General features: G+C 40.3%; 1 protein-coding gene across 1 annotated transcript in view; it reads right to left on the bottom strand.

Annotated features, from left to right (window-relative positions):
* LOC132397551 (uncharacterized) overlaps positions 1-27406 on the bottom strand; it is a 42387-nt gene that overhangs the window by 14332 nt on the left and 649 nt on the right. The window contains exons 3-11 of the mRNA XM_059976374.1: positions 24379-24531; positions 23003-23141; positions 21836-22046; positions 18788-18929; positions 13861-14019; positions 13014-13051; positions 11263-11292; positions 6531-6697; positions 4761-5143 (exon numbers count right to left, since the gene is read on the bottom strand). Of these exons, the coding sequence (XP_059832357.1) occupies positions 4761-5143; positions 6531-6697; positions 11263-11292; positions 13014-13051; positions 13861-14019; positions 18788-18929; positions 21836-22046; positions 23003-23141; positions 24379-24531 (1422 nt within the window). The remainder of the gene's footprint in view (positions 1-4760; positions 5144-6530; positions 6698-11262; positions 11293-13013; positions 13052-13860; positions 14020-18787; positions 18930-21835; positions 22047-23002; positions 23142-24378; positions 24532-27406) is intronic.

The raw sequence follows: 27406 nt of genomic DNA, 5'->3' as shown, positions 1-27406 counted from the left end.
CTACATACACTTTCTGCCTCCTGACACACACTAACTTCTGACATTCTGCGAGTGTCTTTCACAGTGAAGATTGATAACAAAATACTTTACTACTTCTTCACCATTGTTTTCCACCAATCCAATATCCACTCTTGTCTCTCTTGTACTCTTATATAATCTGGAAAAAAAAAACTTTTTGTGACCTCTTTTATATTATTGGCTAGATTACCTGCATCTTTTCTCTTTTTTTTTAGTTCTCTTCTGATGTTATTCTTAAATCACATCCCAGTTTTCTAATCTCCTATTAATTTTTGCTCTTGTAGATGCCCACCCTTTTCCTTTTATGCTCTTTGAATTCCCTTGTCAGTCATGGTTGCCTCATCCTCCCTTTAGAATTCTACTTCATCTTTAGGATGTACCTATCCTGCCCCTTCTGAATTGCCCCCAGAAACACCCGCCATTGCTGTCCTGCCTTCATCCCTGCTAGTGTCTTCTTCTAATCTACTTTTGCCAACTCCTCTCTCATGCCTTTGTAATACCCTTTACTCCACTGTGATACCAATACATCTGACTTTTACCTTCTCCCTCTCAAACTGCAGGCTGAATTCCATTACATTATGATCCCTGCCTCCTAAGGGTTCCTTTATCTTAAACTCCCTAATCAAATCGGATTCATTACCCAACAGCCAGTCCTGAATTGCCTTTCCCCTAGTGGGCTCAACCACAAGCTGCTCTAAAAAGTCATCTCGAAGGCATTCTACAAGTTAGAACATAGAACAGTACAGCATTGGAACAGGCCATTCAGCCCATAATGTTATGACAAAAACAGTTAAAAAGCAAATACAAACATCCAAACACTAATCCCTTCTACCTACACCTTGTCTATATCCCTCTATCTTCCTTACATCCATGTGCTTATTCATTCTCATCATCCAGCTCCAAACTGATTTTCCCATTCTACCTGCCCGTATTGCATGCCTTTTCTATCTCCCATTGTAATTTGTATCCTATATTCTGGTTATTATTCAGAGACCTGTAGATAACTCTCATCAGGGTCTTTTTACTGTAACAGTTCTTAACTCTACCCACAAGGATTCTACATCTTCCGACCCAATATCACCTCTTTCTAAAGATTTTATTTCATTTTTTACCAACAGAGCCACTCCACCCCTTCCACCAATGTTCCCTTGGACATAAAGCTCTCAGCTATGATCTTCTTTCAGCCATGATTCAGTGACACCACAACGTTGTACCTGACAATCCCTAACTGCACTGCCAGATCATCTACCTTAATCCGTATACTGCGTGAATTCAAATATAATACTGGAGTTTATTATTAAGGATGAGATTTTATGGTACTTGGAGGCACATGATAAAATAGGCTAAGGTCAGCATAACTTTCTAAAGAGGAAATTGCGCCTGATTTATCTGTTGGGATTGTTTAGGGAAATAACCAGCAGGTTAGACAAAGGAGTGTCAGTGCATGCTGTTTACTTGAATTTTCAGAAGACCCTTGACAAGGTGCTGTGCATGAGGCTGCTTATCAAGGTAAGAGCCCATGGTATTACAGGAAAGGTATTAGAATGCAATGAAGACTGGCTGACAGACAGGAACCAAGAGTAGGAATAAAGGGGGACTTTTCTGGTTGGCTGCTGGTGATTAGTGGTGTGCCAGAGGGTTGGTGTTGGGACTCCATCTTTTTACATTATATTTCAATGATTTGGATGAAGGAATTGATGGCTTGGTGGCCAGGTTTGTGGACAAAATAAAGGTAGGTGGAGGGGCAGGTAGTGTTGAGGAAGCAGGATGCCCTGCAGAGGATTTAGACAGATTGGGGATGTGGCAGATGGAATATTGTGAAGGGAAGTGTATGGTCATGCTGTTTGGTAGAAAGAATAAAGGTTTAGACTGTTTTCTAAATGGGGAGAAAATTCAAAAATCAAAGATTTGGGAGTCCTTGTGCAGGATTCCCTAAATGTTGACTTGCAGGTTGAGTTGGTGGTAAGAAAGGCAAATGCAATGTTAGCATTCATTTCAAGAAGACTAGAATACAAAAACAATTTTGTAATACCAAGGCTTTATAAGGCATTGGTCAGACTGCACTTGGAGTATTGTGAGCAGTTTTGGGCCCCTTCTCTAAGAAAAGATGTGCTGGCATTGGTCCAGAGGAGGTTCATGAGAATAATCCCAGAATTGAAAGGGTTAACATATGAGGAGCAATTGATGACTCTGGGCCCTGTACTTGCTGGAGTTTAGATGAACAGGGGTGGGAAGAGGGTGATGTTATTGCAACCTACTGAATTTTGAAAGGTCTGGATAAAGTGAATGGGGAAAGGATGTTTCCTGTAGTGGGGAAGTCTAGAACCAGAGGGCACAGCCTCAGAATTGAGGGACATCCACTTGGAACAGAGATGATGAAAAATTCCTTTAGCCCAGTGGGAAGTGAATTTGTGGAATTCATTGCCACAGATGGCTGTACAGGCCAAGTCATTAAGCATATTTAAGGCTTCAGTTGATAATAATCAACAGCATCGAAGGTTACAGGGAGAAGGCAAGAGAATGGTGGTTGAGAGGGAGAATAAATCAGCCATGATGGAATGGTGTAAAAGACTCAATGGGCCAAATGGCCTAATTCTATCTTACAATACCACAAGTCCTGTATTAACTCTTCTTGATTTTGCCCCCCCATTTTGCTCTTCAACTCATCCCACTGACTGCAATTTTGCCTTACCACCTGCCTGTCCTTCCTCACAGTCTCACTGCACAGTGCATCTACTTGTATACCAATTGCCCAATGTCAGCCCCATTACTCTAGTTTCCATCCCCCTGCCAAATTAATTTAAACTATCCCCAACTGTTCTAACAAATCTTCCTACTAGGATATCGGTCACCCTCAAATTCAAGTGTAATTCTCCTCTTTGTACAGGTCATACCTTCCCCAGAAGAGATACCAATGACCCAGAATTCTGAAACCCTGCCCCTTGCACCAAATCCTCAGCCACCCATTCATCTCTCAAATCATCCCCTTCTTATTCCTTATCCTGCTCTTAAATGCCAGGGACCTTGGAAGTATTGATGTAGGGAGTGCACTTGGAATGCAAGCTCTTAGATCCATGAAAATGGTGACACAGGTGGATAGGGTGGTGATGAAGATATTGAGCTTGAATTGGAGATTCTGTGACAAGATGCTTGTTATTGCCACACTTAAGATTTTGCGTGCAGAAGAGATCCGTTAGGATGCATTAATGGAGGGTATTAATCTGAAGGGAATTTTATTCCACAGAGTGTGGTGGATATATGGACAAAGTGCCAGTAATGGTGGTACAGGCAGGTTGAGGGAGAGGTTGAAGACATTTAAGAAGTATTTGGACAGGTACATAGGTGGGAGAAGTATAATGGGCCAAATGCAGGGCAGTGAAATCAGCATAGATAATCATTTCAGTTGACATGGACAATATCCTGTTTTCTTGCTGTTTGACTCCATAAATTTGTCAATCTAAGAGTGAGCATTCAGCACGTTGAACATATTCCTTTGAATGTCCACTAGAGTTTATTTTAAAATTGAATCTGCTTAACTTGTACACAAATAAGGGAATTCGTAGGGTGCAACTAGTCCTGCATTCCACTAATCAAGTTCCTTTTCACTTTTCACCTCTGTTCTCCACTTCCTATGTACCTAAGGGCTTTTATTAAGGAATTTTATGTGTATGCATGTATGCAGTGGGGAGGACAACATTGCTGAACAGCTAATGCTCATGATTTATCACTGCAGTTTCATTCAGAATGCTTTACCAGGATTTTTGACAAAGATGATGACTTAGATTTTATCCACATGCATGGCATTGTTATTAAATGAGCTTTTATTTCAGATTTTTTAAAGTTACCTTATGGCCTGGGATCTCAGAATTCCTCAGGGTTAATTTCTGGTTGTAAGGCTGGTCTACTAGATTGCATGCCTCTGATGCATCAAGATGAACACAGTCCACTTGCCCACATCTTCTTAAGTGCCCCCACACTTTAGAGTGCTGTCATGGAGTGGTTTATCAACCCAGCCGCTTCATATTTCTGCTGGTGAAGAGAGTCCTGAAGAAATTGTACTCTCTACTCTTCATGATTTTGCACCAAACTATCAACATTTTTACTAGGGCTGTGCTTATTCCCTGTTTCCAATTTCTCAACATTTATATATTTTTCCTTTCAGTACTTTATTTTTAATGTCGATAATTTCCCCTTCAGGGATAGTTGCCAACAGAATAAATATACTTGCCAATAATTCAATCTGTATGATAAGCTTTCTGTGAAGAAAGATTTCTAAGGGAAGAGAGTGTTGGTGTTTGGTTTAATATAAGGGAGAGCCAATTCAGGCACGATGGGTTAAGTGGCATCTTCCTGCTCTGTAAACCTCTATTGTTCCATCAGACAATAAAATGATCTATTTCCCCAGCTACAATAGGCTGGATATTAATTATTCCAACCTGTTTACCACACTCACTGCCTGCGAAGCCCCTGTGACCACACTAAACTTCTGTGGCTCTTCAATCCACAAAAGTCTGAAGGGCTCACTTGAGTGGCATTTCTGAGACTGGAGCAGTCTGTAAGTGGTTGCCAAGCCTCTGGATGACGCATCCCAATCCTCTCTCCCAGTTCTCTTATGTCAGCCTTTAATAACCTGTGCTATTACACACCACCTCTGACCTGGAAAGACACAAATTATGTTTCGTGGTTCCAGATTAAAAGGAAGAGTTTAAAAGAGGAGCTTCAAAGTATAAATTCTTCCTTACCCCTGTCGTAAAAGTGTAACTCCTGTTGAAGAATTATACTCTTTAAGGATCTGGCAAGTCTCCACATGGAGCGACAGGGCAGTCTCGTTGCTTTTGGCAATGATGCTCATGTATAAGTGATCCTTACTGGTGGCATTAAATGGCGAATCTGGTCCAGCTATGCTCCAGCTTGAGTTGAATTCTTTGCTGAACTGGATCTCAAAGCTGTAGACTTCAAAGATCTTGTCAATAGCATCACTGAGTACATTGGCTTGCTCACTACCTTTACTGGATCGAAGGAATTTGCACATCAGTGGGATAGCCACCCTCTCCAGCTGCTTTGATGTTTTGTTTCTGTTCCGACTGACAATTTTATTTGTGAAGATATAATGAGTTTCATCTTCCTGAAGAAAAGAAATAAGTGACATTAATCCAAATGTGAAGGAAGTGTCCATTTTTACAGACACACTGGGGAATCTCTTGCCCTCCGCTGGTTCTGCGCTATTGGCAGGAACCTTGGAGTGCAGCCCAGTAATTAAATTGTCTACTGCTTTTCCAGTTACCCTGTAATCCATTGTCATGGTGCAATATGGCAGGAAATCATCACATAACCAAGGCCACAGAATGTTTTCTTTTCCCAGTGTTTTAGTCTGTGAGATGGCAAGCCCTAATGAACTTTTCATTGGAGATTACAGGTAACCTTTGCAGGCGACAGAGTGTAAATGAGGACAGGCAACATGTTTCCAGCATCTTCAGAAAGGTAAGCAAGACAGTGTAATCAGTGATAGGTGTTGGAAACAATCCACTGTTAGTTCCCTAACAAGAGGAGCCACAAAGGCCACTGATGAAGGATGACATATACATGACTATGCTAATCTTCCACAGTGCCAGACTCCCAAGAGTCGATGAATCATTGATTAGAATACACCCAGAGAAACCAGGCTACTAGGCAGTGACCGGCTCAATGCGATGCACGACTGAAAGCTCAAGCCTGAAATTCATCTCAAGGTGGGCAGAAAATTAACTCTGAGGTCTATTATGAACCTACAGCCCTGACTAAGATATACCCATTGCATCTGGCAGAACGTCCAAGGACTTTTCCTTCATCACCATAGAACTGGGCAAAGGCAGCTGCTGTAATCTGATTTCTCTCCCAGCCATGACTAAATGTGCTATGTGGGAGGATGTACCAGAAAGTTGCTGCTGTGGTTTTGATATTGCATAAGGAAGGTTTCCAGCTGCTTCCTTTCTCTCCTTTGGCCCCACTGATATTCTGTAGAAGTCTCAAGCTCTCCAGGGGCCTACAGGGCTGCCTCTCTCATCATTTATGGGGGATTTTTGTCTCCTTTGTCCTTACAGTCCTGTTACACCCTGCTCTAGGCTAGTTGCTGACTCCATCATGGTACCGTCAGATGACCACAGATATCCCATGCCCCCCCCCCACCCCCGCCAAAGAAAATCAGTCGGAATTTGGGCCAGAAGGGTTTAATTCTGGCCAGAATGTCAGCAGGAACTGCACAAAGGAGCACATGTTGATACTGGAACTCAGCAACTCGTGCAGAATCTGTGGAGCGAAAATAAATAGTTATTAAATAGTTATTATTTGGGGCCAATGCTGGTTCAATGAGTGATAATTAGAGCTGGAAATACTGGGCCATTTCCCAACTCTTAACCAATGTTTCTTGATCCACCTGGGATCAAACAATCTCTCTCGCATGAGGAACTGTAAGCAAGCTCTCCCCCCCCCCCCGCCCCCCACTTTCATGATCCCAAATACAGGTACTCACATACCAGTAATTCAGTGCCACACTCTGAGAGGGGAACTGCCAGCAGCAGATGAGTGCTATTCCCAGTGATGTTACAGGAAGCATCATTGAGTTGCAAACTGTCATCCGGGAGATTTGCTGCCAAATTCCTTGGGGCAGACAGAATCATTGCATCGGACAAACACTGCAAATCTGTGACAAAGAGAGACATGGATGAGCCTTCCTGTAGTGTTGCAATAAACCTACATGTCCTTACACAATGAACAGTGTTAGCTTCCTTTGTGAAAGAGGAGTTTATTTCTCAATATAAACTCCTAATTCCCTAATTTGGTGTCAGCTGTCAACTGATGCATTAAATCTCCCAGCCTCGTAAATGGTGTTATTAAATAGTCTCCTCTCTCTGTTATAAAACATCAAGCTAGCTGGACAATCCAAATCTGTCATGTATCAAGAGCATCATCATAGAAATTTATAGGCAGAACAGACCATTTAGTCCATTGTTTCTTAGGTCATGCAGGCAGTATTCAGAAAGTTCTGAAGGAGCTTGTTTACATAATTTTGAACACTGTGAGCAGCTGAAGGATTTTGGAGAAGCATTTTTTTTATATAATTAAGAAAATACATATTGCAGCAACTGTTGGCCAGTTCCCTTTGCAAAATAAGTTCTTGTTTAGAGGAAGTTTAAGACAATTAATGCTTTCAATGCAGCCAATTTATGAATATAAGAAGATCCAAAAAGAGGGTAAGCAAAATTTATGGGGGAACTCTAGAGCTTTGCATACATCAATGTTAATCTCAAATATTAAACTAAACATTTAAAAGTACTAACACGAGGAAATCTGCAGATGCTGGAAATTCAAGCAACACACACAAAATGCTGGTGGAACGCAGCAGGCCAGGCAGCATCTATAGGAAGAAGCGCTGTCGACGTTTCGGGCCGAGACCGTTCATCAGGACTCAAAAAGTACTATCCCTTTTTCAAGTTTGTCTTATTGTTTTACTTTAATGTTATTACATTGAGTAAAATTTATAAAATCAACATCGTATCTTCCATGTGCCAAACTGATGGAGGAAAGTGTAGAGACCAGTGATGAAGAGGGGGAATCCAATTATAGGGCTAAGCAGTTGGAAATTAACTTAGTTGCAAATAGAGATTGAATTTAGCAAGTCAGGTAGCATCTATGGAAAAGAGTAAACAGTCAATGTTTCAGGCGAAGAACCTTCATCAGGTCCAAGATGGTGACTATTTACTCTTTTCCATAGATGCTGTCTGGTCTGCTGAGTTCCTCCAGCATTGTGTTTGTGTTACTTTGGATGTCCTCATGCTAGAGATTGAATTTTTCAGTTTTTACTTTTGGTTCAATTCAATTTGCCAGCTATAATATTTGGCAAAATTGTTCATTTTCAAATATTTCAAATTTGATATAAAAGCTTCGATTTTTGATTTCTGTAACAATTTGAAGTAAATCAATAATTACCATAATTAATACTTGCATATTTACAGTCACCTTATGTTTCCCAGAATTTCACCAGTTAATTTTACTTCAGCCATCCCCCATGCCCAGGTTTTGCATTTCCTAGCGTAAGTTATGATGTATTTACAGACAGATGCCATTAATCAGTAAGCTGATCGGCATTTTTAAAGTATTCTTCTTAATGTTGACATTACAGAACATACTGCCAATGTGGAATTTTATTATCGAAATAAAATGTCTAGGTATCGAATACAACAGTGTGCTTCTTATCATCAGTCAAACCTCAAACAATCAAGCTGGAATTATAAACCAGCAAAAGATTTATTTTAGCTAATGCGATCAAACAGACTGAAGATCATAGTCGTGTTTTTTTTATCTTACGACAACCATTCTGAAATAAAGAAACAATGAAACAAGACATTATTTTTACTTGCTTCAAACTAGTTGTTCTGATAGCATTCAGTATTAAACATTGGCAGAGAGTTTTCATTGTGACATTTTCTCTACAAATTTCTCTTTCTTAAGTAAACACAAGATAATCACATCACATCTGATTTACCACTAGCTCTCAGCGGAAGGAGATTAAGCAGCTGTGAATTAAAACAGCCTTTCCAAATGTAGTTTCTTGGTAGTTTTAGATCATAAGACCATAAGATAGAGGAGCAAAATTAGGCTGTTAGGCCCATTGAGTCTGCTCTGCCATTTCAACAAGGCCAATCCATTTTCCTTCTCAGTCCCAATCTCCTGTCTTCTCCCCGTATCCTTTCATGGCCTGTTTTACTGCATTGAGTTTCTCCAAATCAAGATAGAACATAGAACAGTACAGGCCTTTTGGCCCATAATGTTGTGCCAACCCTTAAACCCTGCCTCCCATATAACCCCCCCCCCACATGAAATTCCTCCATATACCTGTCCAGTAGTCTCCTAAATTTCACTAGTGTATCTGCCTCCACCACTGACTCAGACAGTGCATTCCACGCACCAACCACACTCTGAGTAAAAAAAACCTTCCTCTAATATCCCTCATGAACTTCCCACCCTTACCCCAAAGCCATGTCCTCTCATATTGAACAGCGGTGCCCTGGGGAAGAGGTACTGGCTGTCCACTCTATCTATTCCTCTTAATATCTTGTTTACCCCTATCATGTCTCCTCTCATCCTCCTTCTCTCCAAAGAGTAAAGCCCTAGCTCCCTTAATCTCTGATCAGAATGCATACTCTCTAAACCAAGCAGCACCCTGGTATATCTCTGTACACTTTCCAATGCTTCCACATCCTTCCTATAGTGAGGTGACCAGAACTGGACACAGTACTCCAAATGTGGCCTAACTAGAGTTTTATAGACCTGCATCATTACCTTGCAACTCTTAAACTCTATCCCTCGACTTATGAAAGCTAACACCCCATAAGATTTCTTAGCTACCCTATCTACCTGTGAGGCAACTTTCAGGGATCTGTGGACATGTACCCCCAGATCCCTCTGCTCCTCCATACTCACAAGTATTCCACCATTTACTTTGTACTCTGCCTTGGAGTTTGTCCTTCCAAAGTGTACCACCTCACACTTCTCCGGGTTGAACTCCATCTGCCAGTTCTCAGCACACTTCTGCATCCTATCAATGTCTCTCTGTAATCTTCGACAATCCTCTACACTATCCACAACACCACCAAACTTTGTGTCTTCTGCAAACTTGCCAACCCACCCTTCTACCCCCACATCCAGGTCATTAATAAAAATCACTAAAAGTAGAGGTACCAGAACTGATCCTTGTGGGACACCACTAGTCCAATCCAATCCGAATGTACTTCCTCCACCACGACCCTCTGCTTTGTGCGGGCAAGCCAATTCTGTATCCACCTGGCCAAACTTCCCTGGATCCCATGCCTTCTGACTTTCCAATAAGCCCACCATGTAGAAAACTAGGATGTTTAAATTAGCAGTAGAATTTGACAAAACAGCATTCAGTAATTTGAAAATTCTGATTCTAGTACCTGGCTCTCTCGTTTATCTGAACTGTGAGCTAAGAGCTAGCCAGAGCTGGCATCAGGAATGTGGCAGGGACTGGGGTCCAGACTATTTTCCAGGTCTATGGTTGGTGTTGGGAACATGGGGGGGTGGTGGTGTTCAGGGGGCTTGGTAAGTTTGTAGCTGGAACCAATCTCTAAGGAGATTGATAAATCACCAGATTCACTGGAAAATTAGCATACTGCTGTAATAACATGTATTTTTGGGTGTTAATATGAGTAACTTGCAATAGTCCAGGAAATCTAAAGGTAGAGGATTATTGGAGTTTTCTATCAATGTTGTTAAATGCATATGCTCTCTGGGTTCACTCTGAGGTCCATTTCAAGGTGTATAGACTAATATTCATGAGGCAAGAGTATTATTCCTGTACTCTCCATATTCTACCACTGCACACATCGTTACTGCCCAAGGAACATCTTAAGACAATCCTTGAAAGGGGCGAGAGCCCTGAAGGACTATTTGTTGTCCACAACTAATATTTCAAACACAGCCTTTGTTCAGGGACCTCACTGAACACAAAATTACAGTTAAGTCAGTCAAAATTAGGTCATTCAGAAGTAGTTTTATATTCAACCTGGATGATATTGGTTTGTGGGTATAGCTACTAGAAAGAGAGAAGCAAATGTTTTTCATAGAGCTTTCTTTCCTGCAGTCAACTACAATTCAGAATAGAACATAGAGCGCAGTAGTACAAACAAAAGGGTTTTCAGCTATTTGTGAATGTGCCAGCTTTCTGCAAGTTCAAGTCTCCTCCTGCCTTTAGCCCAGCACTTCAAAGATTCAAAACACATTTATTATCAAAGAATGTATAAATTATACAACCTTGAGATTTGTCTCCTTACAGATAGCCACAAAGCAAGAACCCAATTAAAAAAATCACCCAATGCACAGAGAGAAAAAAAAAACACAAAATCGTGCAAGCAATAGAGGCAAGCAACAGCATTCCGAACTGAATTGAATCCTTAGATCCGAATCCCTGGAGGAGACCCGAAGCCTCAGTCTCAGTTCATCATATTAGTGGGGCAAATCACCGCAAACTCACACACATGAAGCACAGAAGCCGAGGGCAGTCTCACACCTTCAGCGTCGCAGAGAGAGGAGTGAATATTGTGGAAGAGCAAGGAAAATCACTCCGACTCCTGCCTGTGGTCCCAACACCCTGTCTTTCCAGTCTATTTAAGGACTGAATGCAGACAAGGCGATGACATGAAATTTCAAATTGATAATTTGCTTTTTGTTGAACATGAAAATTCCTACCTGGGGCTAGTGACTGTTCTTCAAGCAAATCTACAGCAAATAAAAAAACGATAACAATTAGGGTCATTATTATACTTATAATTAGTTAGGCTAAACAGAATCATATCAGTACTATAACTTCCCACACTACTTTATGCCTTTTATTTCTAGTGACTTGGCCTCTACTGCCTTACGTGCTGAAAAAGTCCACAGGATCACCTCCCTCTGAGTGAAGACATTTTTCCTCATTTCAGACCTGAACATCTTCCCTTTATTCTACTACTATGACCCTTTGTTCTCGACTCTTTTTCCAGAGGAAATATCCAGTATGTCTGGTTCTGTTCTGTCAGAATTCTGTTTCAATATGGCGCTCTAACCCATTTCTAAACTAGTGAATATCATCGTGGCACCCCAATCCCTTCTCTCTGAGCATTGCTGCCAACCAGGAATCAGTCTGATAAACCTTTACTGCATTATGGCAGTATATTATTTCCTAGAAAAGAACATCAAAATATCAATCACAAAATTCCAGGTGCAGTTTCACAAATACCCTGTATATTTGTAACAAGACATCCTCGATCCTGTACTCACAACCTCTTTCAGTGAAGGCCAGCATACTATGGGTTTTCATTATCGCTTCCTGCATTGGAATTTATTGCTATATCAAATAGTATCCAAGAACACCCTACTCCCTTCATACGTCAACATTTCCTAGTCTCTCACTATGTAAATAATTTCCTATCTTCTTTTATATTTATCAAAGTGGATTAATGTCATTTTTATGCATATTATACTAGATCTGCATTTGTTCAATCATTCAACTTGCATCTTTGCAACCTTACAATCCCACCCAGTTTCAGACAATACCTTAAGCATTTACCACTGTGTCATCCCACTAGCCATCCTTCCACCAACCCATGGATGTCCTACTGTTTCATCTGAAGACTTCTGATTGGATGATTGGCCTTTGATTGTTGCTTTAGTGATCAAGGAATGTGCAATTATATTAAAACTTACTTTTAATAATTTATTCATTATAATTATTAACTCCTGTTTTAATGATACGATTATGCCTTACAAATTTGAATCTATTGCTATAATTTTCAAACGTTTATCCTCCTGTCATGAAATTGCTGGTTACCATTCCATGTCATTGGCGATGGTTTAAGAACCTGCCTATTTCATAATTTTACTGTAAGGGACATCATAAGAACTAAGTACTCTCTTGACCTGATCCTCCCACCACTACATGTTGCACCAGGAATTCCTGAAAGATAATGAGGAACAGAAATTCTGGTTAGATATTCCCCTCACTTTTTCCAGAGATACAGTAAACCCAATGAAGTCTACTGTCACAGAACAGAGCAAGGATCAAAGCTGAGATTTTGCTTTTGAATGGGAACTATTTCAATGGACAGACTGAGCTTTTCTTCATTTCATTTTCCAGCTGGCATATATTCCACATAGCTCCACAGAATGCAAACAAATTATTCAGCTGAAAATAACAGCAGAAAATTACATAACATTGAATGACAGAGAATGAAGATGCTTTCAAAGAAAAGATATGTATAGTATTTGATATAATTCTGAAAGCTGAAACTTGCTTCCTTTTACAGTGCTGAGCTCTCATTTAGATCCTATGCTCAAGTCATTGGAAGACTTGGATATAAAGATTCTCTATCCCCGTAACAAAACATCTTTGAAAACACTGAATTCATTTCCACATTAGAATGAGAAAGTACGATTAAAACTGTAGTTTTAGCAATACATACTCAGCACAATCCAAATGCATCGTGGTTCTGACTGTAATCTGAATGAACAGAAAATTAACAATTAGGATTTTTCTAAAGTTTGGAGTAACAGTAAAATACCAAATTTTCCATGTATCACACAGGATCATGACTGAAATCTTAATCTCCACTACTAAAACGGTCAATAACACAGAATACAATTCAAATTACCATGGTAACCCTTTCTCAACCCTAGATGCATCTGGTTTGAACTCTAGTCCAGGGTTTAAGCACATAACATTGAGAAAACACTGGACAACCCCAACCTTTACGTTTTGAAATGATTAGTAAACAAGTCCATAGCTAAATAGCAACTGAATATCCCACAATATAATTTGAGGAGTTCTTTTCTCTTGATTTACTGGCCAACATTTTTCAATCTTACTGAGATCATGATATGAAAAGTACAAATTGTATTTTAGATAAGAATAGGGAAGGGCAGCTACAATTTCTTTTGGAGCTTCAGAACAATGTATTTTTTCTCCCATGTAAAGGAAGATTTAACTCCTCAGATGTTTTGAGGGTGGGAAGTGATGTACATGACCAAAAATCATGGTTTTCGTTCTTCTTTGGGTTAGGTTGCCATAGTTTTAGTGCAAAATAGTGTACTATTTCAATAGTACTGATAACACAATTTCCCTCAAATCAGTTTTATTTTGATAGAATATTTGTTTATTTTTCAATGGAGACTTAAGTTGTATTGAAATCCTCCTACTTTATGTGTGTCCCATAGATACTTGTAATCATTGATAGAAAATGCTGAAGTGATTCACTCAATCTGAAGGAAGACTCAGTCGACAATGACCCCTTGCTTAGGGTAGTTGTTTACCCTGAAGATGTTGTTGAGAGAAAGCACACTGGAACATGCTTTGGAACACCACGTACACCCACTGACCACGAAACGTTCACGGACACAGATCTGTCATCCATACTCCAGGTATCTGACTTGTGCAATCCATGGGGACCCACCACTGTAAAGGCAGTGATCCTGTCAAAAGAAATATAGGAAGGTAAGGAATTAAGGATGCCTTAACTCTCAACATTTAAATCGTCCATCATTGTCCCTGTACCTAAGAAAACCAAGGTAGCATGCCTAAACAATTGGCATCCTATCACACTCAACTCTATTATAAGCAAATGCTTTGAGAGGCTGGTTAAAGACTACATCTGCAGCATGTTACCACCCACACTGGACCCCGACAACTCACCTACCAAAGGAACCAATCTACCGATGATGCCATAGCCAGAGCACCACACACCGTCCTCACTGACCTGGAGAAGCGGGATACATGCTGTTCCAGGACTACAGTTCAGCATTCAACACCATAATTCCCTCCAAGCTTGACAGGAAGCTTAGAGAACTTGGTCTTCAACTTGCCATCTGCAGCTGGATCCTGGACTTTCCATCGGTTCGCCGACAGGTGGTAAGAATGGGTTACTTCATCTCTGCCCCTTTGACCCTCAACACAAGTGTCCTCCAGGGTTGTGTCCTGAGTTCCCTCCTCTACTTTTACACCTACAACTGTGCTGCCACACACAGCTCCAATCTGCTGATCAAACCTACAGATGAAATGACATTGATCAGCCTTATTTCTAGTGGTGGTGAGCTATGTTCCCTCCAAGCAGTGCGCGTACACACACGTTTTTCAACCAGGAAATTAATGTGCGCACAGAAGGCAGGCTACCTAAAATGATATAGTAATTAATAATTGTACTTATTGAAAATAATCTTTTAGCTAAATGTTTCTGTTAACTAGTTAGTCAGTTTTTCAAATACCACAAGGCACCTCACTAATTTACGTCACCTCACCTTTCCTGTTCCAGTTTGTACAGCTGCATCATGGCGGCAGCCATCTTTGGCAGACAGCGTTCATATCGTAAAGTTTACAAAGATCTGTTTCAAATCCTGCAGACAGATTACTAGGTTTTTATTTAAAAAAATTGATTCACTATGTTGAATTCAAAAGAAGTGAAGGATGTGAAGCGCAAAAGAACTGCAAATTTGTTTAAATTTGAATGGTTTAACAAAATAGTAGAAACTGCTACACTGAAAATGTCACAGTAGATACAAGTTCGCTGTTGAATTTATAAATAGTCTTTGCATTCATTTAGAAGAAGAGGTTTCCTAAAGAATGATCAGCTTTTGTTTTCTCTGCAATTGCAAATTGTGACTTCACATTTGGCGATGAACAAGTTAATGTCTTATGTCTAAAATATCATGATTTTCTAGCTGAAAATTACTGTAATAGTTAGACAGTTTAATGATTTCAAATTTTCCATGCAAGAAAAAATTAAACCCAAAGTGATTTCAAACTTTGCTCAAATAGTGGCATTTGTACTTCAAAATGAACAGTTTTGTGACCTGGCACAGTTGATGGACATTGGGGGAACTTTTCTTGTGTCCAGAGCGGACTGTGAGCGAGGTTTTAGTCTAATAAATCAACTCAAAAACAAGCTGAGAAACTGTTTAGGTGAATGTCATTTGGAGATGTTAATGAGAATCAAAAGCTATCGATTGGATGGGTGTTCTATTAGTCTAGATAGAGTTTACAAAGAATGGGTAAATGCCAAAGACAGGAGAGAGAAAAAATAACTGAGTGACTTAAATGTGTATGTTATTTTGTTGTTATTCTGTGCAGTTTTATGTCAAATATTTTGTAAACCTACATAAACTGTGCCACATGTGCATTCAGTGCGCACATACTTTTATCAGAGGAAAAAAATTTGCACAACTTAAGATTTTTTCCGCATACTAACTACTAAAAATTGGAGGGAACATTGGTGATGAGACAGCCTGCAGAGGAGAGGTTAACACCCTGACACATGGTGCCAAGATAACAACCTCTTCCCCAGAGTCCAAAAAAACGAAAGAGCTGATCGTGGATTACAGGAGGAACGGAGACAGACTCAGCCCGATCAACTTCAATGGGACTGTAATTGAAAAGGTGAGTAGTTTCAAGTTCCTCAGTATACACATCACCAAAGATCTCACCTGGACTAAACACACCGGCTGTGTGGTGAAAAAAGCACAACAGTGTCTCTTCCACTTCAGGCGACTGAAGAAGTTCAGCATGAGACCCAAATCCTCAAGGCCTTCTGCAGGGACACCACTGAGTGCATCCTGACTGGCTGTATCAACACCTGGTACAGGAATTGGACCAAACTTGATCGCTGGGCACTGTAGAGAATGGTATGAACAGCCCATTGCATCTGTGTATGTGAACTTCCCTCCATTGAGTTCATTTACAGCAGTAGGTGAGTAAAGAAGTCCTGGAAGATCAGCGGGGACACCAGTCACCCCAACCATAAACTGTTTCAGCTGCTTCTGTCTGGCAAACGGTACCACAGCATCGAACAGTACCACAGCATATATAGGACCCTGGTCAGACCCCACTTGGAGCACAGTTTTCATTTCTGGTCACCTCGCTACAGGAAGGATGTGGAAGCCATAGAAAGAGTGCAGAGGAGATTTACAAGGATGTTGCTTGGATTGGGGAGCATTCCTTATGAGAATAGGTTGAGTGAACTTGGCCTTTTCTCCTTGGAGCGACGGAGGATGATGTGACCTGATAGAAGTGTATAAGATGATGAAAGGCATTGAACGTGTGGATAGTCAGAGCTTTTTGCCCAGGGCTGAAATGGTTGCCACAGGAGGACACAGGTTTAAGGTGCTGGGGAGTAGGCACAGAGGAGATGTCAGGGGTAAGTATTTTACTCAGAGAGTGGTGAGCATGTGGAATTGGCTGCCAGCAACGTTGGTGGAAGTAGATATGATAGGGTCTTTTAAGAGACTTTTACGTGGAGTTAGGAAAATAGAGAGCTATAGCTAAGCCTAGTATTTTCTAAGGTAGAGATATGTCTGGTACAACTTTGTGGGCCGAAGGGCCTGTATTGTGCTGTAGGTTTTCTATGTTTCTGTGTTTCTATGTAAAGCCAGGACCAACAGGCTACAGGACAGCTTCTTCCTACCAGCCATTAGACTTATAAATTCACATGTCTGTACATTGCAATGGAGTCATAACGCAGAGATTTTTTACTCCCTCACGTTGTGGGATGGATGTAAGATTTAAATAAATTCAAATCAAGTCTTTACATTGTTAGTGGAGTGAAGACTAAGCCTCTTAAAGTAAACATTAGAAGCTTCACCACATTCCTTGGTGGGGAAGGGAAGTCATTGACAGAACAAACTACTGATGGAATGCTTTTGAAAGAATGAATGGTCTTTTGGTATGACTTTTTTGTAAGTCCTAAAACTTCAATGAATTTGACACACTTTCAGGATTGCAATTAGTGTTAATAATATTACTCTGCTCACTTTAAACCTATGACCATGTGGCTAAGCACAGCACCAATGCCATACTCAAGTTTGCTGATGACACCACTGTTGTGGACCACATCAAAGGCAGTGATGAATCAGCATACAGGAGGGAGACTGAAAATTTGACTGAACAACCACTTATCACTCCATGTCAACAAGACGAAGGAATTGATTAGGAGAGGGAAACCAGAGGTCCATGAGCCAGCTGGCAACGGAGAATCAGAGGTGGAAAGGGGTAACAACTTTAAATTCCTGGCTATTACTATTTCAGAGGACTTGTCCTAGACCCAGCATGGAAGTACAATGTCAAAGAAAGCACTGCAGCGCCTCTACTTCAGCAGGGGTCTGCAGCGATCTGGCATGACATTGAAAACTTTGACAAACTTCTATAGTTGTGTAGTGGAGAGTGTATTGACTGCCTTCATCAATGCCTTTGCATGGAAAACCCTATAAAAGGTAGTGGATTCAGCCCAGTACATCACAGGTACTAACCATTGAGCACATCTACATGAAATGCTGTCATAGGAAAGCAGCATCCATCATCAGAGATCTCCACCACCAAGTCAGACTCTCTTCTCGCTGCTGTCATCAGGAAGATTGTACAGGAGCCTCAGGACTCACACCACTAGGTTCACAAACAGTTACTACCCCTCAACCATCAGGCTCTTGAATTAAAGGGGATAACTATACTCACTTGCTCCATCCATGAAATGTTTCCACAACCATTATATCAGTTTAAGGACTCTATCTCATTAGCTCACGTTCTTGTTATTTATTGGTATTTATTTACATATATTTGCATTTGCACGGTTTGTCTTCTGCACTCTAGTTGAACCTTCCTTGATCCTGTTATAGTTACTATTCTACAGACTTACTGATTATGTCCACAAGAAAATGAATCTTCTCAGGCTTGTATATGGTGACATATATGTACTTTGATAATAAAATTTACTTTGAACTTTATATTACAGAACTGAGAGACATAACCAAACTGTCATTTTCATTACAGAAAATGAAAAGTGTCCCCAGTAGGTAAATACTTTATCCAATATGAAATTAAGCCACATAGACCAAAACAAATATTTATCCAGTTTCAAACATGTGCTAACTGAATTGGCCACAGCACTTTCAGGGTAAATGCATTCTAAGTATTAGAGCAAATTGGTATTGGACTTGAATGGATTAGAAAGACATTGGAGTACTCCATCTATAGGAATTTATTTATCATCAGGGGACAAGAGAGTTTGAATGAAAGACAGTCTAGGATGCTATCAGTTATAGGTCCTTAATCAGATAAGTTATGTGTAACCACAGCTGAGAAACATAATTCAGTTTAACTGAAGAATCTGTAACTATGACCTTAAATCATTGAGTGGATGATACAACTAAATGAGGTAGACAATCTAGATCATGAGTATTTCCAATGAAAAAGGGATACCTTTCATTTAAGCTGATGGCATTTATTGTGAAGTTAATCTCGTCAGAATCTGAAGCATATATTCTTGCTCCATTGGGAGGTGTTGGATGTATAAATGCAGGACGAAATATTCCAAATGCACATTCTGATATAGCCTTCTGCACTATAAAAAAAGACAGACTGTTCAATGGATGCACAGAATATATTACATATATAGTGAAACTACAATATCTTAAGTTATTGCAATGTTTACTTTACCCTTCACATATTTAAACGTAAATAAATTCTGGAAATTATTAGTACGGTCACTAGGAATGCTCAGTATGAACATGGAGTTTACCGCTTTGCTCTTGAATTCGAAACAAGTTACTACACAAGGTCATTCTTACTCTTGGCCATTAAGCCCTATAATAAGTCAAATTACAGCCAAAGAAGTGATAACCACCTCCTGTTAGGAATTTTGTGGTAACTTTTTTTATTCTTTTTACTTCTCTTCTAATATTGCATATAAATGGATGTATTGTCAATGGAGAGAGTCCAGAGGAGGTTCAACAGGATAATTCTAGCAATGAAGGGATTAATATTGAGGAGCATTTGGCAGCTTTGGGCCTGAAATTTAGAAGAATGCGCGGGGATCTCATCGAAACCTACCGAAAATTGAAAGGACTAGATAAGGTGGAGGTAGAGAGGATGTTTCCTCTTGAGGGGGGTATCCAGAACTAGACACAGTCTCAAAATTGAGGGGTGGGTTCTTAGGACAGAAGTAATGAGGATGTTTTTAGACAAAGATTGGTGAATATGTGGAATGTGCTGCCACAAAATGTGGTGAAGGCCAAGCCTGTGGGTTTTCAAAGCGGAAGCTGATAGTTTCCTGATTTGTCAGGACATCCTGGTGAGTGGGAAAATGTGTAGAACTGATGATGAAATGACAGGCTGAATGGATTAATTTTGTATCTATGCCTTATGGTCTTATGGTAATGCTACTGTGACAATAATTTACTTTGGGATCAATAAAGTATCTATTTACATTGAAAAGATTACAAAATGATGTGAACCAATGAGTTCAAGTGTTTGTATAACATCACTCTGAGTAATTTCCAGTCTTTCTTTTCTCAACCCACTTTGCTAAAGGTACTGTATACACAAAATTATTAACATAGAACTTAACAGGAATAGTAGCCACTATAATAATTACAATTATACAATATATTTGAACTACTACTGGATACCAAGAGCTTAGCTGCAACAATATTTGGTTGCTTCTTAAGGCTCTTCATTAATGTGCCTCTACCTGCACCCAAACTTGCAACCTGACCCTCTGCAGATAGCAGAACTCTTTCACGACATCCCTTATGAAGTCACAAAATTATCTTTGGCCTCTTTCTGAGTTATCTCCAAGACTTGTGAAAGTGCAAACTGAAAGATCACACCGAGTTGGAGTTCAAAATAATAGGTGATTTATTTAAAACTGGTGGGCACCCGAAGACCAGTCAAAAGCTGATCTATCTGAGGTGAACTTGGGAGAGCTTTCACTGGATGAGATTACCAGTAAATCTACATCTTGTTAACAGAATGGTGGCTACAGGATTTAAATAATGGGATAGGTCATGAGGACAGAGTAAAATGATGTCCACAGGTCTAAGAGTAAATCCAGTTGTCTACTACAAAAATGGGTGCACGCTATAACATAATTAATAAAACTCCTGAACTTTGGATGTCATTGCTGCTGTATTCCATGATTCTACTTCCCAGCTTTGTCTGTGGTTCCCTGTTACCACATTAGTACAATCCACATCCCTATTTACTGGACTAGCTCCCTCTATTCTTTTCCCCACAACACTTGCAGCTCTACCATCACTGTTTTCAGTCTTTCTTGCCTCATTCTGGTTACATTGTATTGTACTGACATTAAGTACATGCTGCTGAGCATCCTGCTCGGGATCTTCAGAACTGCTCCTCTTTGCAGTGCAAGTTTCTCTTAATCACAATCTTGCTTGATTCAGTAACCATGTAAACAATAAGAGTCAGGTAGACCCTTGGCTGCTCCGTAGTCTCACATTCTCTAACGATATTGTCTGCACCAGACTCCTCAATCAACATTAGCACTGTACCCTGTGCTAAGTCTTTTGTTTCCCATTTTGTTTGTAGATTCTTGTAGTAGGCAAGTTATGAATGGGTGCTCACATACTGTCCAATCAGATTACAGACTACTTTTCCAAACTTTTTGCCATTAGCTTTGTGAGTGAGAAGGTGGGTCCCTCCACAGTTATGCCTTTGACTCGGTCTGATCATAATGACCTGACTTCCACTACCATTGAATTGAAATGTCTTTCTCTCTGGAAAATATTATCCTGGTCTAACCATCTGAACAACTTGTTACTTTGCAGTACGGGTCTGTTTTTCAACCTCGTGCAAACTCACCTTTGGACATAACACATTCCCCATCACTGTCCTAGGCAATACATCACACAAACCTCGCTTTAATTTCCTCTTCATATGATGTTGGCATATTGCATTGACCAAACTGCATCCTACCTCATCCCAGGAGCATCTCTGATTTAACTGTGTCTTCCTTTTAGCTCTAATTAATATTCCTTGTCAGATAGTCTGTGATCAAACTCCATCTGCAATGTGCTGCTGTGTCACTATGCACCACATCTGCCTTGGGGACAACTGCATATATCCAATGATTTCTTAAGCTGGCAATAAGCCCACTCATAGTATCTGTAGAGAAGCCACCAATCCACTCTTTTTTTTCCCAGGTATCCCCTTTTTTCCAAATGTTTGCTGAGTTCAACTGTAGTTCTTTGGGTGGAGTGGGAAGGAATGGAGACCCAATAGTCCCAGTATTAGCTGAATTAGGCTGGACATCTATTGGGAATGCTTCATCCTGGTAGTTACAGTCTGAGGAAGGGAACCTGCCACTTCCTGTCCCTGACCCTTAATGCATATTAAGTTGCAATCTGGCCTATTACTCACAGCCTTCTATAGAGTTGAAATGTCTATTAGTATTTCCACCTGGAGGAACCTCTTCAGAAAAGGGGCAAATGAAATAGGAAAAATACTTACCAATGATCGCAAATTGCATGGGGATAGAGCTTAAGGGTTTTGTGCTTTGAATGAATAAAGTGGAAGAAACATCTCCAAAAGCAGAATAAATTGTCTGTGTCCCATCACTGTGGGCCAGAAGAATGGTTTCTCTTGGATATTCTTCAACCATTAGTTCCACAGGGTACACACCACTAGTCCCAAGGCCATTGTATTGAAGGACACAATGTTCCTGTAATGAAATTAGGATACACTTCACTCCTCGTCTCTCCACATCTCCATTATTGAAATCAAGGGTCTTTTACTCTCTCTTTGCCAGATTTGGTATCTTGAAACTATCATTCTATTTTGCTTTCCTTCTACAAAAGCTAGCTTTTAAAAACCCAGCTTTGAGAAAATCAATAGCTTGGTGTTGCAGGTAATTATTTTACCCGCAATGCCAAGCTAATGTTCAATTATATTAAATATTCACAGTGGGTTTGCAATTACAAACAAACAATAAAGATCAAATCATCAACAGGGCAAGATGGTTCGAGTTTACCTGCAGCTTATGGAACAGCCTATTTCAAAACTTGTGATGAATTGCAGAAGTTTGATAAGAAATGCTGTCAGCACATCCGACTCACAGCATCACCGGCCGAGTGCAGAGCACTGACCTGTGAAAATAGCTAAGCCCAGGAAGCTAATTTACTTATTTTACCTTGTTTCATTCCATTTTAAAGCTTTTAATTATCATTAGAGTTTTGACACAGTTTTATTAAATTTTATGTTTTTAATATATCCTTAATTATGTCAATCTATTTGAATAGCTTTCATACGTTCCTGACAAAGATGTATAACAACAATTTCAAAGACCTTTATCGAGGTGGAGTGTCTGGAATGCCTTCCAGATACAGAGACACTCAGGTCAATCTCCCAAATGGAATTATTTACTACAGCTGGGAATGGCAGATCCAGTTCAGGTTCATCAACACTTCTAATAGGGCTATAACTGTGCCAAAAAACTAATGAAATAATCCAGACCAAATGAACCTCAGTCTTGTTATTCTGAAAGCTAAAGGAGGGCATTTACAGGGAAGTTCGTAAATGGGTGACTGGAACTCCCACTTGAAATCAAAGAAACCCCAAAGAGAGTGACCTTTTAAAAGACCAATTTAAACTAGAACATCCGAAAGCTGTGCTAACTACCTGATCCAAAGTGAGAAAGTGATGTTGGTTACAGTGGATACATTCATGTTTTGCCCGTAGTCCATAACGGCAATTTAGAACATCTCCATTCCCCTCATATATAGTAAGATTATAGGTAGAATTGCAATTCTGAGGCACCCTTGAGAAAGAGAAAAAAGAAACAAATGTGTTCACTTGATAATATATTAATCCAGTCAGCACTGAATGCATAGGCTGATTATTTTTCTCTGCAAAACCTCGTGTTTTTTTAATTAATTACCCCATGCTGGTTAACCTCCCTTTATATGGTATTGCCTCATACAATCTCCAACTCAAATTCTCTTTAAGATATCAGGCTTGCACTGTCATGCTCATATTTGAGCACTTACTACAATCAACATCCACGTAATTGCAATGACGTAATTGATTTTGCCTAGTTAATCATGGAAAAATAAAGTTCAGATATTTACACCTGGGTCAAACTCTTTGGCCCAATAACTCAGCAACCAGAATGTGCCAGTGTGATCCCTTGTTAATTTTAGAGTGCTTATTAATGTTTAATACTGGCTGTATGGAAACTGTTTAAATGACAGCAATGGAAGAATGCTTTCCACTGCTTTTCTCAAACAATCCCTGCATTTAATTTAGTCCCATAAAGGCTCTTGATAGCATTGCAGAGAAAGGTTATTAAAATAATACAACCCCAAATGTGAGGCTTGATGGCATGTCTGTGTTGTTTAAACCAGCCCATATCATAGACAACGGTTATAGCAGAGTTACTTTCCTCAGAATCTTGAGTGAAAAAGTCTTGATTACTATATCAGATTTTTGCTGGACGGATGAGCTAGTTCAGGATTAGGCTGAAGAGCTTCTATGGTTGTACAATACATTGTGGCTCATTGCCTGGGATCAACATGCATCATTATTGCATGCAGCACCCAAAAGAATCTTATGGGCACATCCAAGTTCAAGTTTATTGTCAGTCAATCATCTATTTGTGCACCGCCAAATGGACCAATGTCCCTCTGGACCAAGGTGCACAACACAGTACATATAACTCAAATACAACACAAAGCAGTATTACTGCAAATAAATCAACAAATTTAAAGGAAACAGTATAATGCCACTGGTGCTTCATACGTAATGAGACCTAGATGGTGGCAGGGAGTTCGGTAGTCCTACAGGCAGGAGGAAGAGACTGTTCCTCATCCAAACAGTCCTTCCTAATGCCATGGTACTTCCTGACTGATGGTAGAGTGATTCAGAAGCGATGAAAAGAAAAACAGGTAGTATAACTGAAGATAATAATTACTGTTATTAGCCAAATGGTTCAGCCTCCCAACCTCTCTCAATCACAGGGCAAACAACTAACCCCAACAAACTCTGCTTAGCTTTACCTTAAGACAGGTAACAGGGGCAGCTGTGAAGGTATATTGACAGCTCCATCATCCGAGCGTGTTCCCAAATCCACAAATAGAGAAAATGTAAATTTCAAATTCTCAGTTTCCCTTGGAGACTTCATAAATGGTGGCCAACAACAACCATATGACCTATAAAGCAAAAGATCTTGTTTAATGCCTAAAGGACGCTAATTGGAAGTTGTAGGGTGGTGGTGCTAAAGTAGAAGTTGCAAAAAGAGAGGGACAAAGACTGGCTCTGCCATCCTCTTACAGGCACCAAACTGTGACATTTTAGGCCTTAGCCAAACTGAAAAGGTTGCTGAATTTTCATATTTTGTCTCACCTTTATCCTTTCACTCACTCCCTAACTGATGGGGACTCCAGCCAACATTCACAACACTTTGCTAAGTCTAAGCAGCTTTTAAAGTTTGAGCTGTGCACTTAATATATCTCAATCCTACAGGTATGGTGCAGTAGGCAGAATTCTGAGATACAAATGAAATTCAGAAAACTCACCAACAAGTCTGGGGAGAGAACTGATGCTGCCTTAAGAGAAAAATATCATTTGACAAGACAATCATGGATCAGAATTACTCAAGTGCATTAAACGAGCATTTATGGAGAAGAACTACTGTCTATTACTGATATGTTAGTCTGTCATCTGGTTCTCTATGTTTTTCTATGAAATTTGTTCTTTAAAAAATAACTGTTTACAGCCAAGACACTCTGCTGCTCTTTAGCAATGAAAATCATTCTTATCTTGACCTGCAAGAGGATTTGAACCAGCTGACTACCTGATTCATATATGCTGCTTCATTTAATAGCAGACTTCTTGCAATATTATTGATAAGTAGTAGATATGGCTATTCTTGATGACCCCAAGTTGTCCCAGTCTCTAAGGGTGTAAGCTTAAATGGTAACAGGGCTGATAATAATGTAATGAGGATATCCCATCCCTAATACATGTCTGAAAGTAATATCCATCCCCAGCAGCAGTATAAAACATGTGATGTTTTCATTGTCTTTAAATGTTTTTATTAAAAGCTCATAAAATGAAGTAAAGAATTGGCAAAAACAGCTGATAGCATTACAGTGAAGAAGGCATTTAGCTCTCTTGCCTTCATATGCAATAGCTTTGAGTAGAAGAGTTGGGACATCATATATAGAAAATTGGTTAGGCCACATCTGAAATATTGTCTGCTGTTCTGCTTGTCCACACTGCAGGAAGGATGTGATAGCACTGGAAAGGCTGCAGAAGAGATACACCAGGGGTTTGCCTGGTGTTATGCATGTACCACAGCTCTGAGGGGCCGAAGGGTGTGGGGTAGCCCCCTCCTTTGTGAGAATCGCAAGATCACTATTGATTTGGGTCAAGAGACCCAGGAAATGAGAGAGAGACGTGCGGAATGTCTCGTTCCCCTGGCGATATAAAGCTACAGGACACGGCCATTGTCTCATGAAGACAAACTTGTGTATTGCAATACTGTGCTACGTGGAAGCCCTCAGGCAAAGTGGGCTGGTTGAGGGAGGGATTGCATCATCCCAACCTGATTGACATCTGAGACCCTGTGAGTCAAGATAAAAGAGGGTCTGGGGAACAGCCCCTCAGACGCTCCAGAAGAAACGCTAGCGATCCTGTGATAGCGGAAGCCGGTGGGAGGCCACGTGCGTTCGGTTCCATTTGCCCCGGAAACCGGTGCCCTTACCACGGAAAAATGGCTTTTAGCTAACAACGTGGAAACCAACTCCCAAAAGACTCGAAGGATTGGCATCATCCAAGAACTGGGCAAGTTTAACCCGTCTCTCTCTCAAACCCAAAACGCTGCAGCTTGAACGAACTAACAGTGACTTTTATATTTCCATTGGACAATACATTATCCCCTAGACAACGATAGAGCTATTTCTTATTGATTATTATTATACCCGCACTTTTAGATTTAATATTGATGACGTATATTATCTGTATGTTTGCATTGATCTTATTTTGTGCCCCTTTATCAATAAATACTGTTAAAAATAGTACCATCAGACTTCAACGGACCTCCCTATCTTTGCTGGTAAGTGACCCAGTTACGGGGTTCGTAACACTGGAATGAAGGGATTCGGTTACAAGAAACGATTGGTTCGGGAAGGGTTTCCCTAGAGTGACGGAGGCTGAGGGGTGATCTTATAGGGGTTTATAAAATTATGAGGGGCATAGTTATGGCAGATTGTCACAGTCTTTTTTCCAAGAGCAAGGGAGTCTCAAACCCAGAGGATCTCGTTTTAAGGCAAGGAGGGAGAGATATAAAGGAAATCTGACAGGCAAGTTTCTCTACACAGTGGATGGTGGGTTTATGGAACAAGCTGCCAGAGAAGGTGGTAGAGGAAGGTGCAATCAGTATATAAGGATAACTTGTGCAGGTACATGGATGGAAAAGGAATGGAGGATATTGGCCAAGTGCTGTAAAGTGTGGTTAGTGTAGATGGGCAACTTGATCAGCTGAAGGGATGGTTCTGTGCTATAAATTTGTTTTATTTATTTGGCAATACAGCACAGAATGGGTCTTTCTGGGTCTTTCGGAGTCACACAGCCCCAGTAACCTCCGACAAACCCGATTAATCTGAACCTAATATCGGGACAATTTACAGTAACCACTTCACCGAACCGGTACATCTTTGGATTGTGGGAAGAAAGCAGAGCACCCTGGGAAAATCCACACATTTCACACGAAGGACGTATAGCCTCCTTACAGAATGGTGTGGGAATTGAACTCTGAACTCCAGAAGGCCCCGAGCCCTAATAGTGTCACGCTAACCATGGCACGTCTTGATGTAGATTCCAAATTAAGCATGGTGTTTATCGCAAAGACGTTCTGACAGAATAAGTTAAGAAAAATGATACAGAAATACAGCTGGGTTTTTGCAGGGTTGAAGAAAACCTTTGTCTGTAAGATGATACTGCATGCATGCAGGGAGCAGGAGAATAAGCAGTGATGTAGGACAGCTTGAAAGCCAAGGTTAAGAAGCTAGCAACAGTAAAGAG

This window comes from Hypanus sabinus, chromosome 7 (genome assembly GCF_030144855.1).
Source record: "Hypanus sabinus isolate sHypSab1 chromosome 7, sHypSab1.hap1, whole genome shotgun sequence".
In the NCBI taxonomy this organism is placed as follows: domain Eukaryota; kingdom Metazoa; phylum Chordata; class Chondrichthyes; order Myliobatiformes; family Dasyatidae; genus Hypanus; species Hypanus sabinus.
Note: the sequence above shows the minus strand (reverse complement) of the source record. Positions and strands in the feature narration are given on the sequence as shown.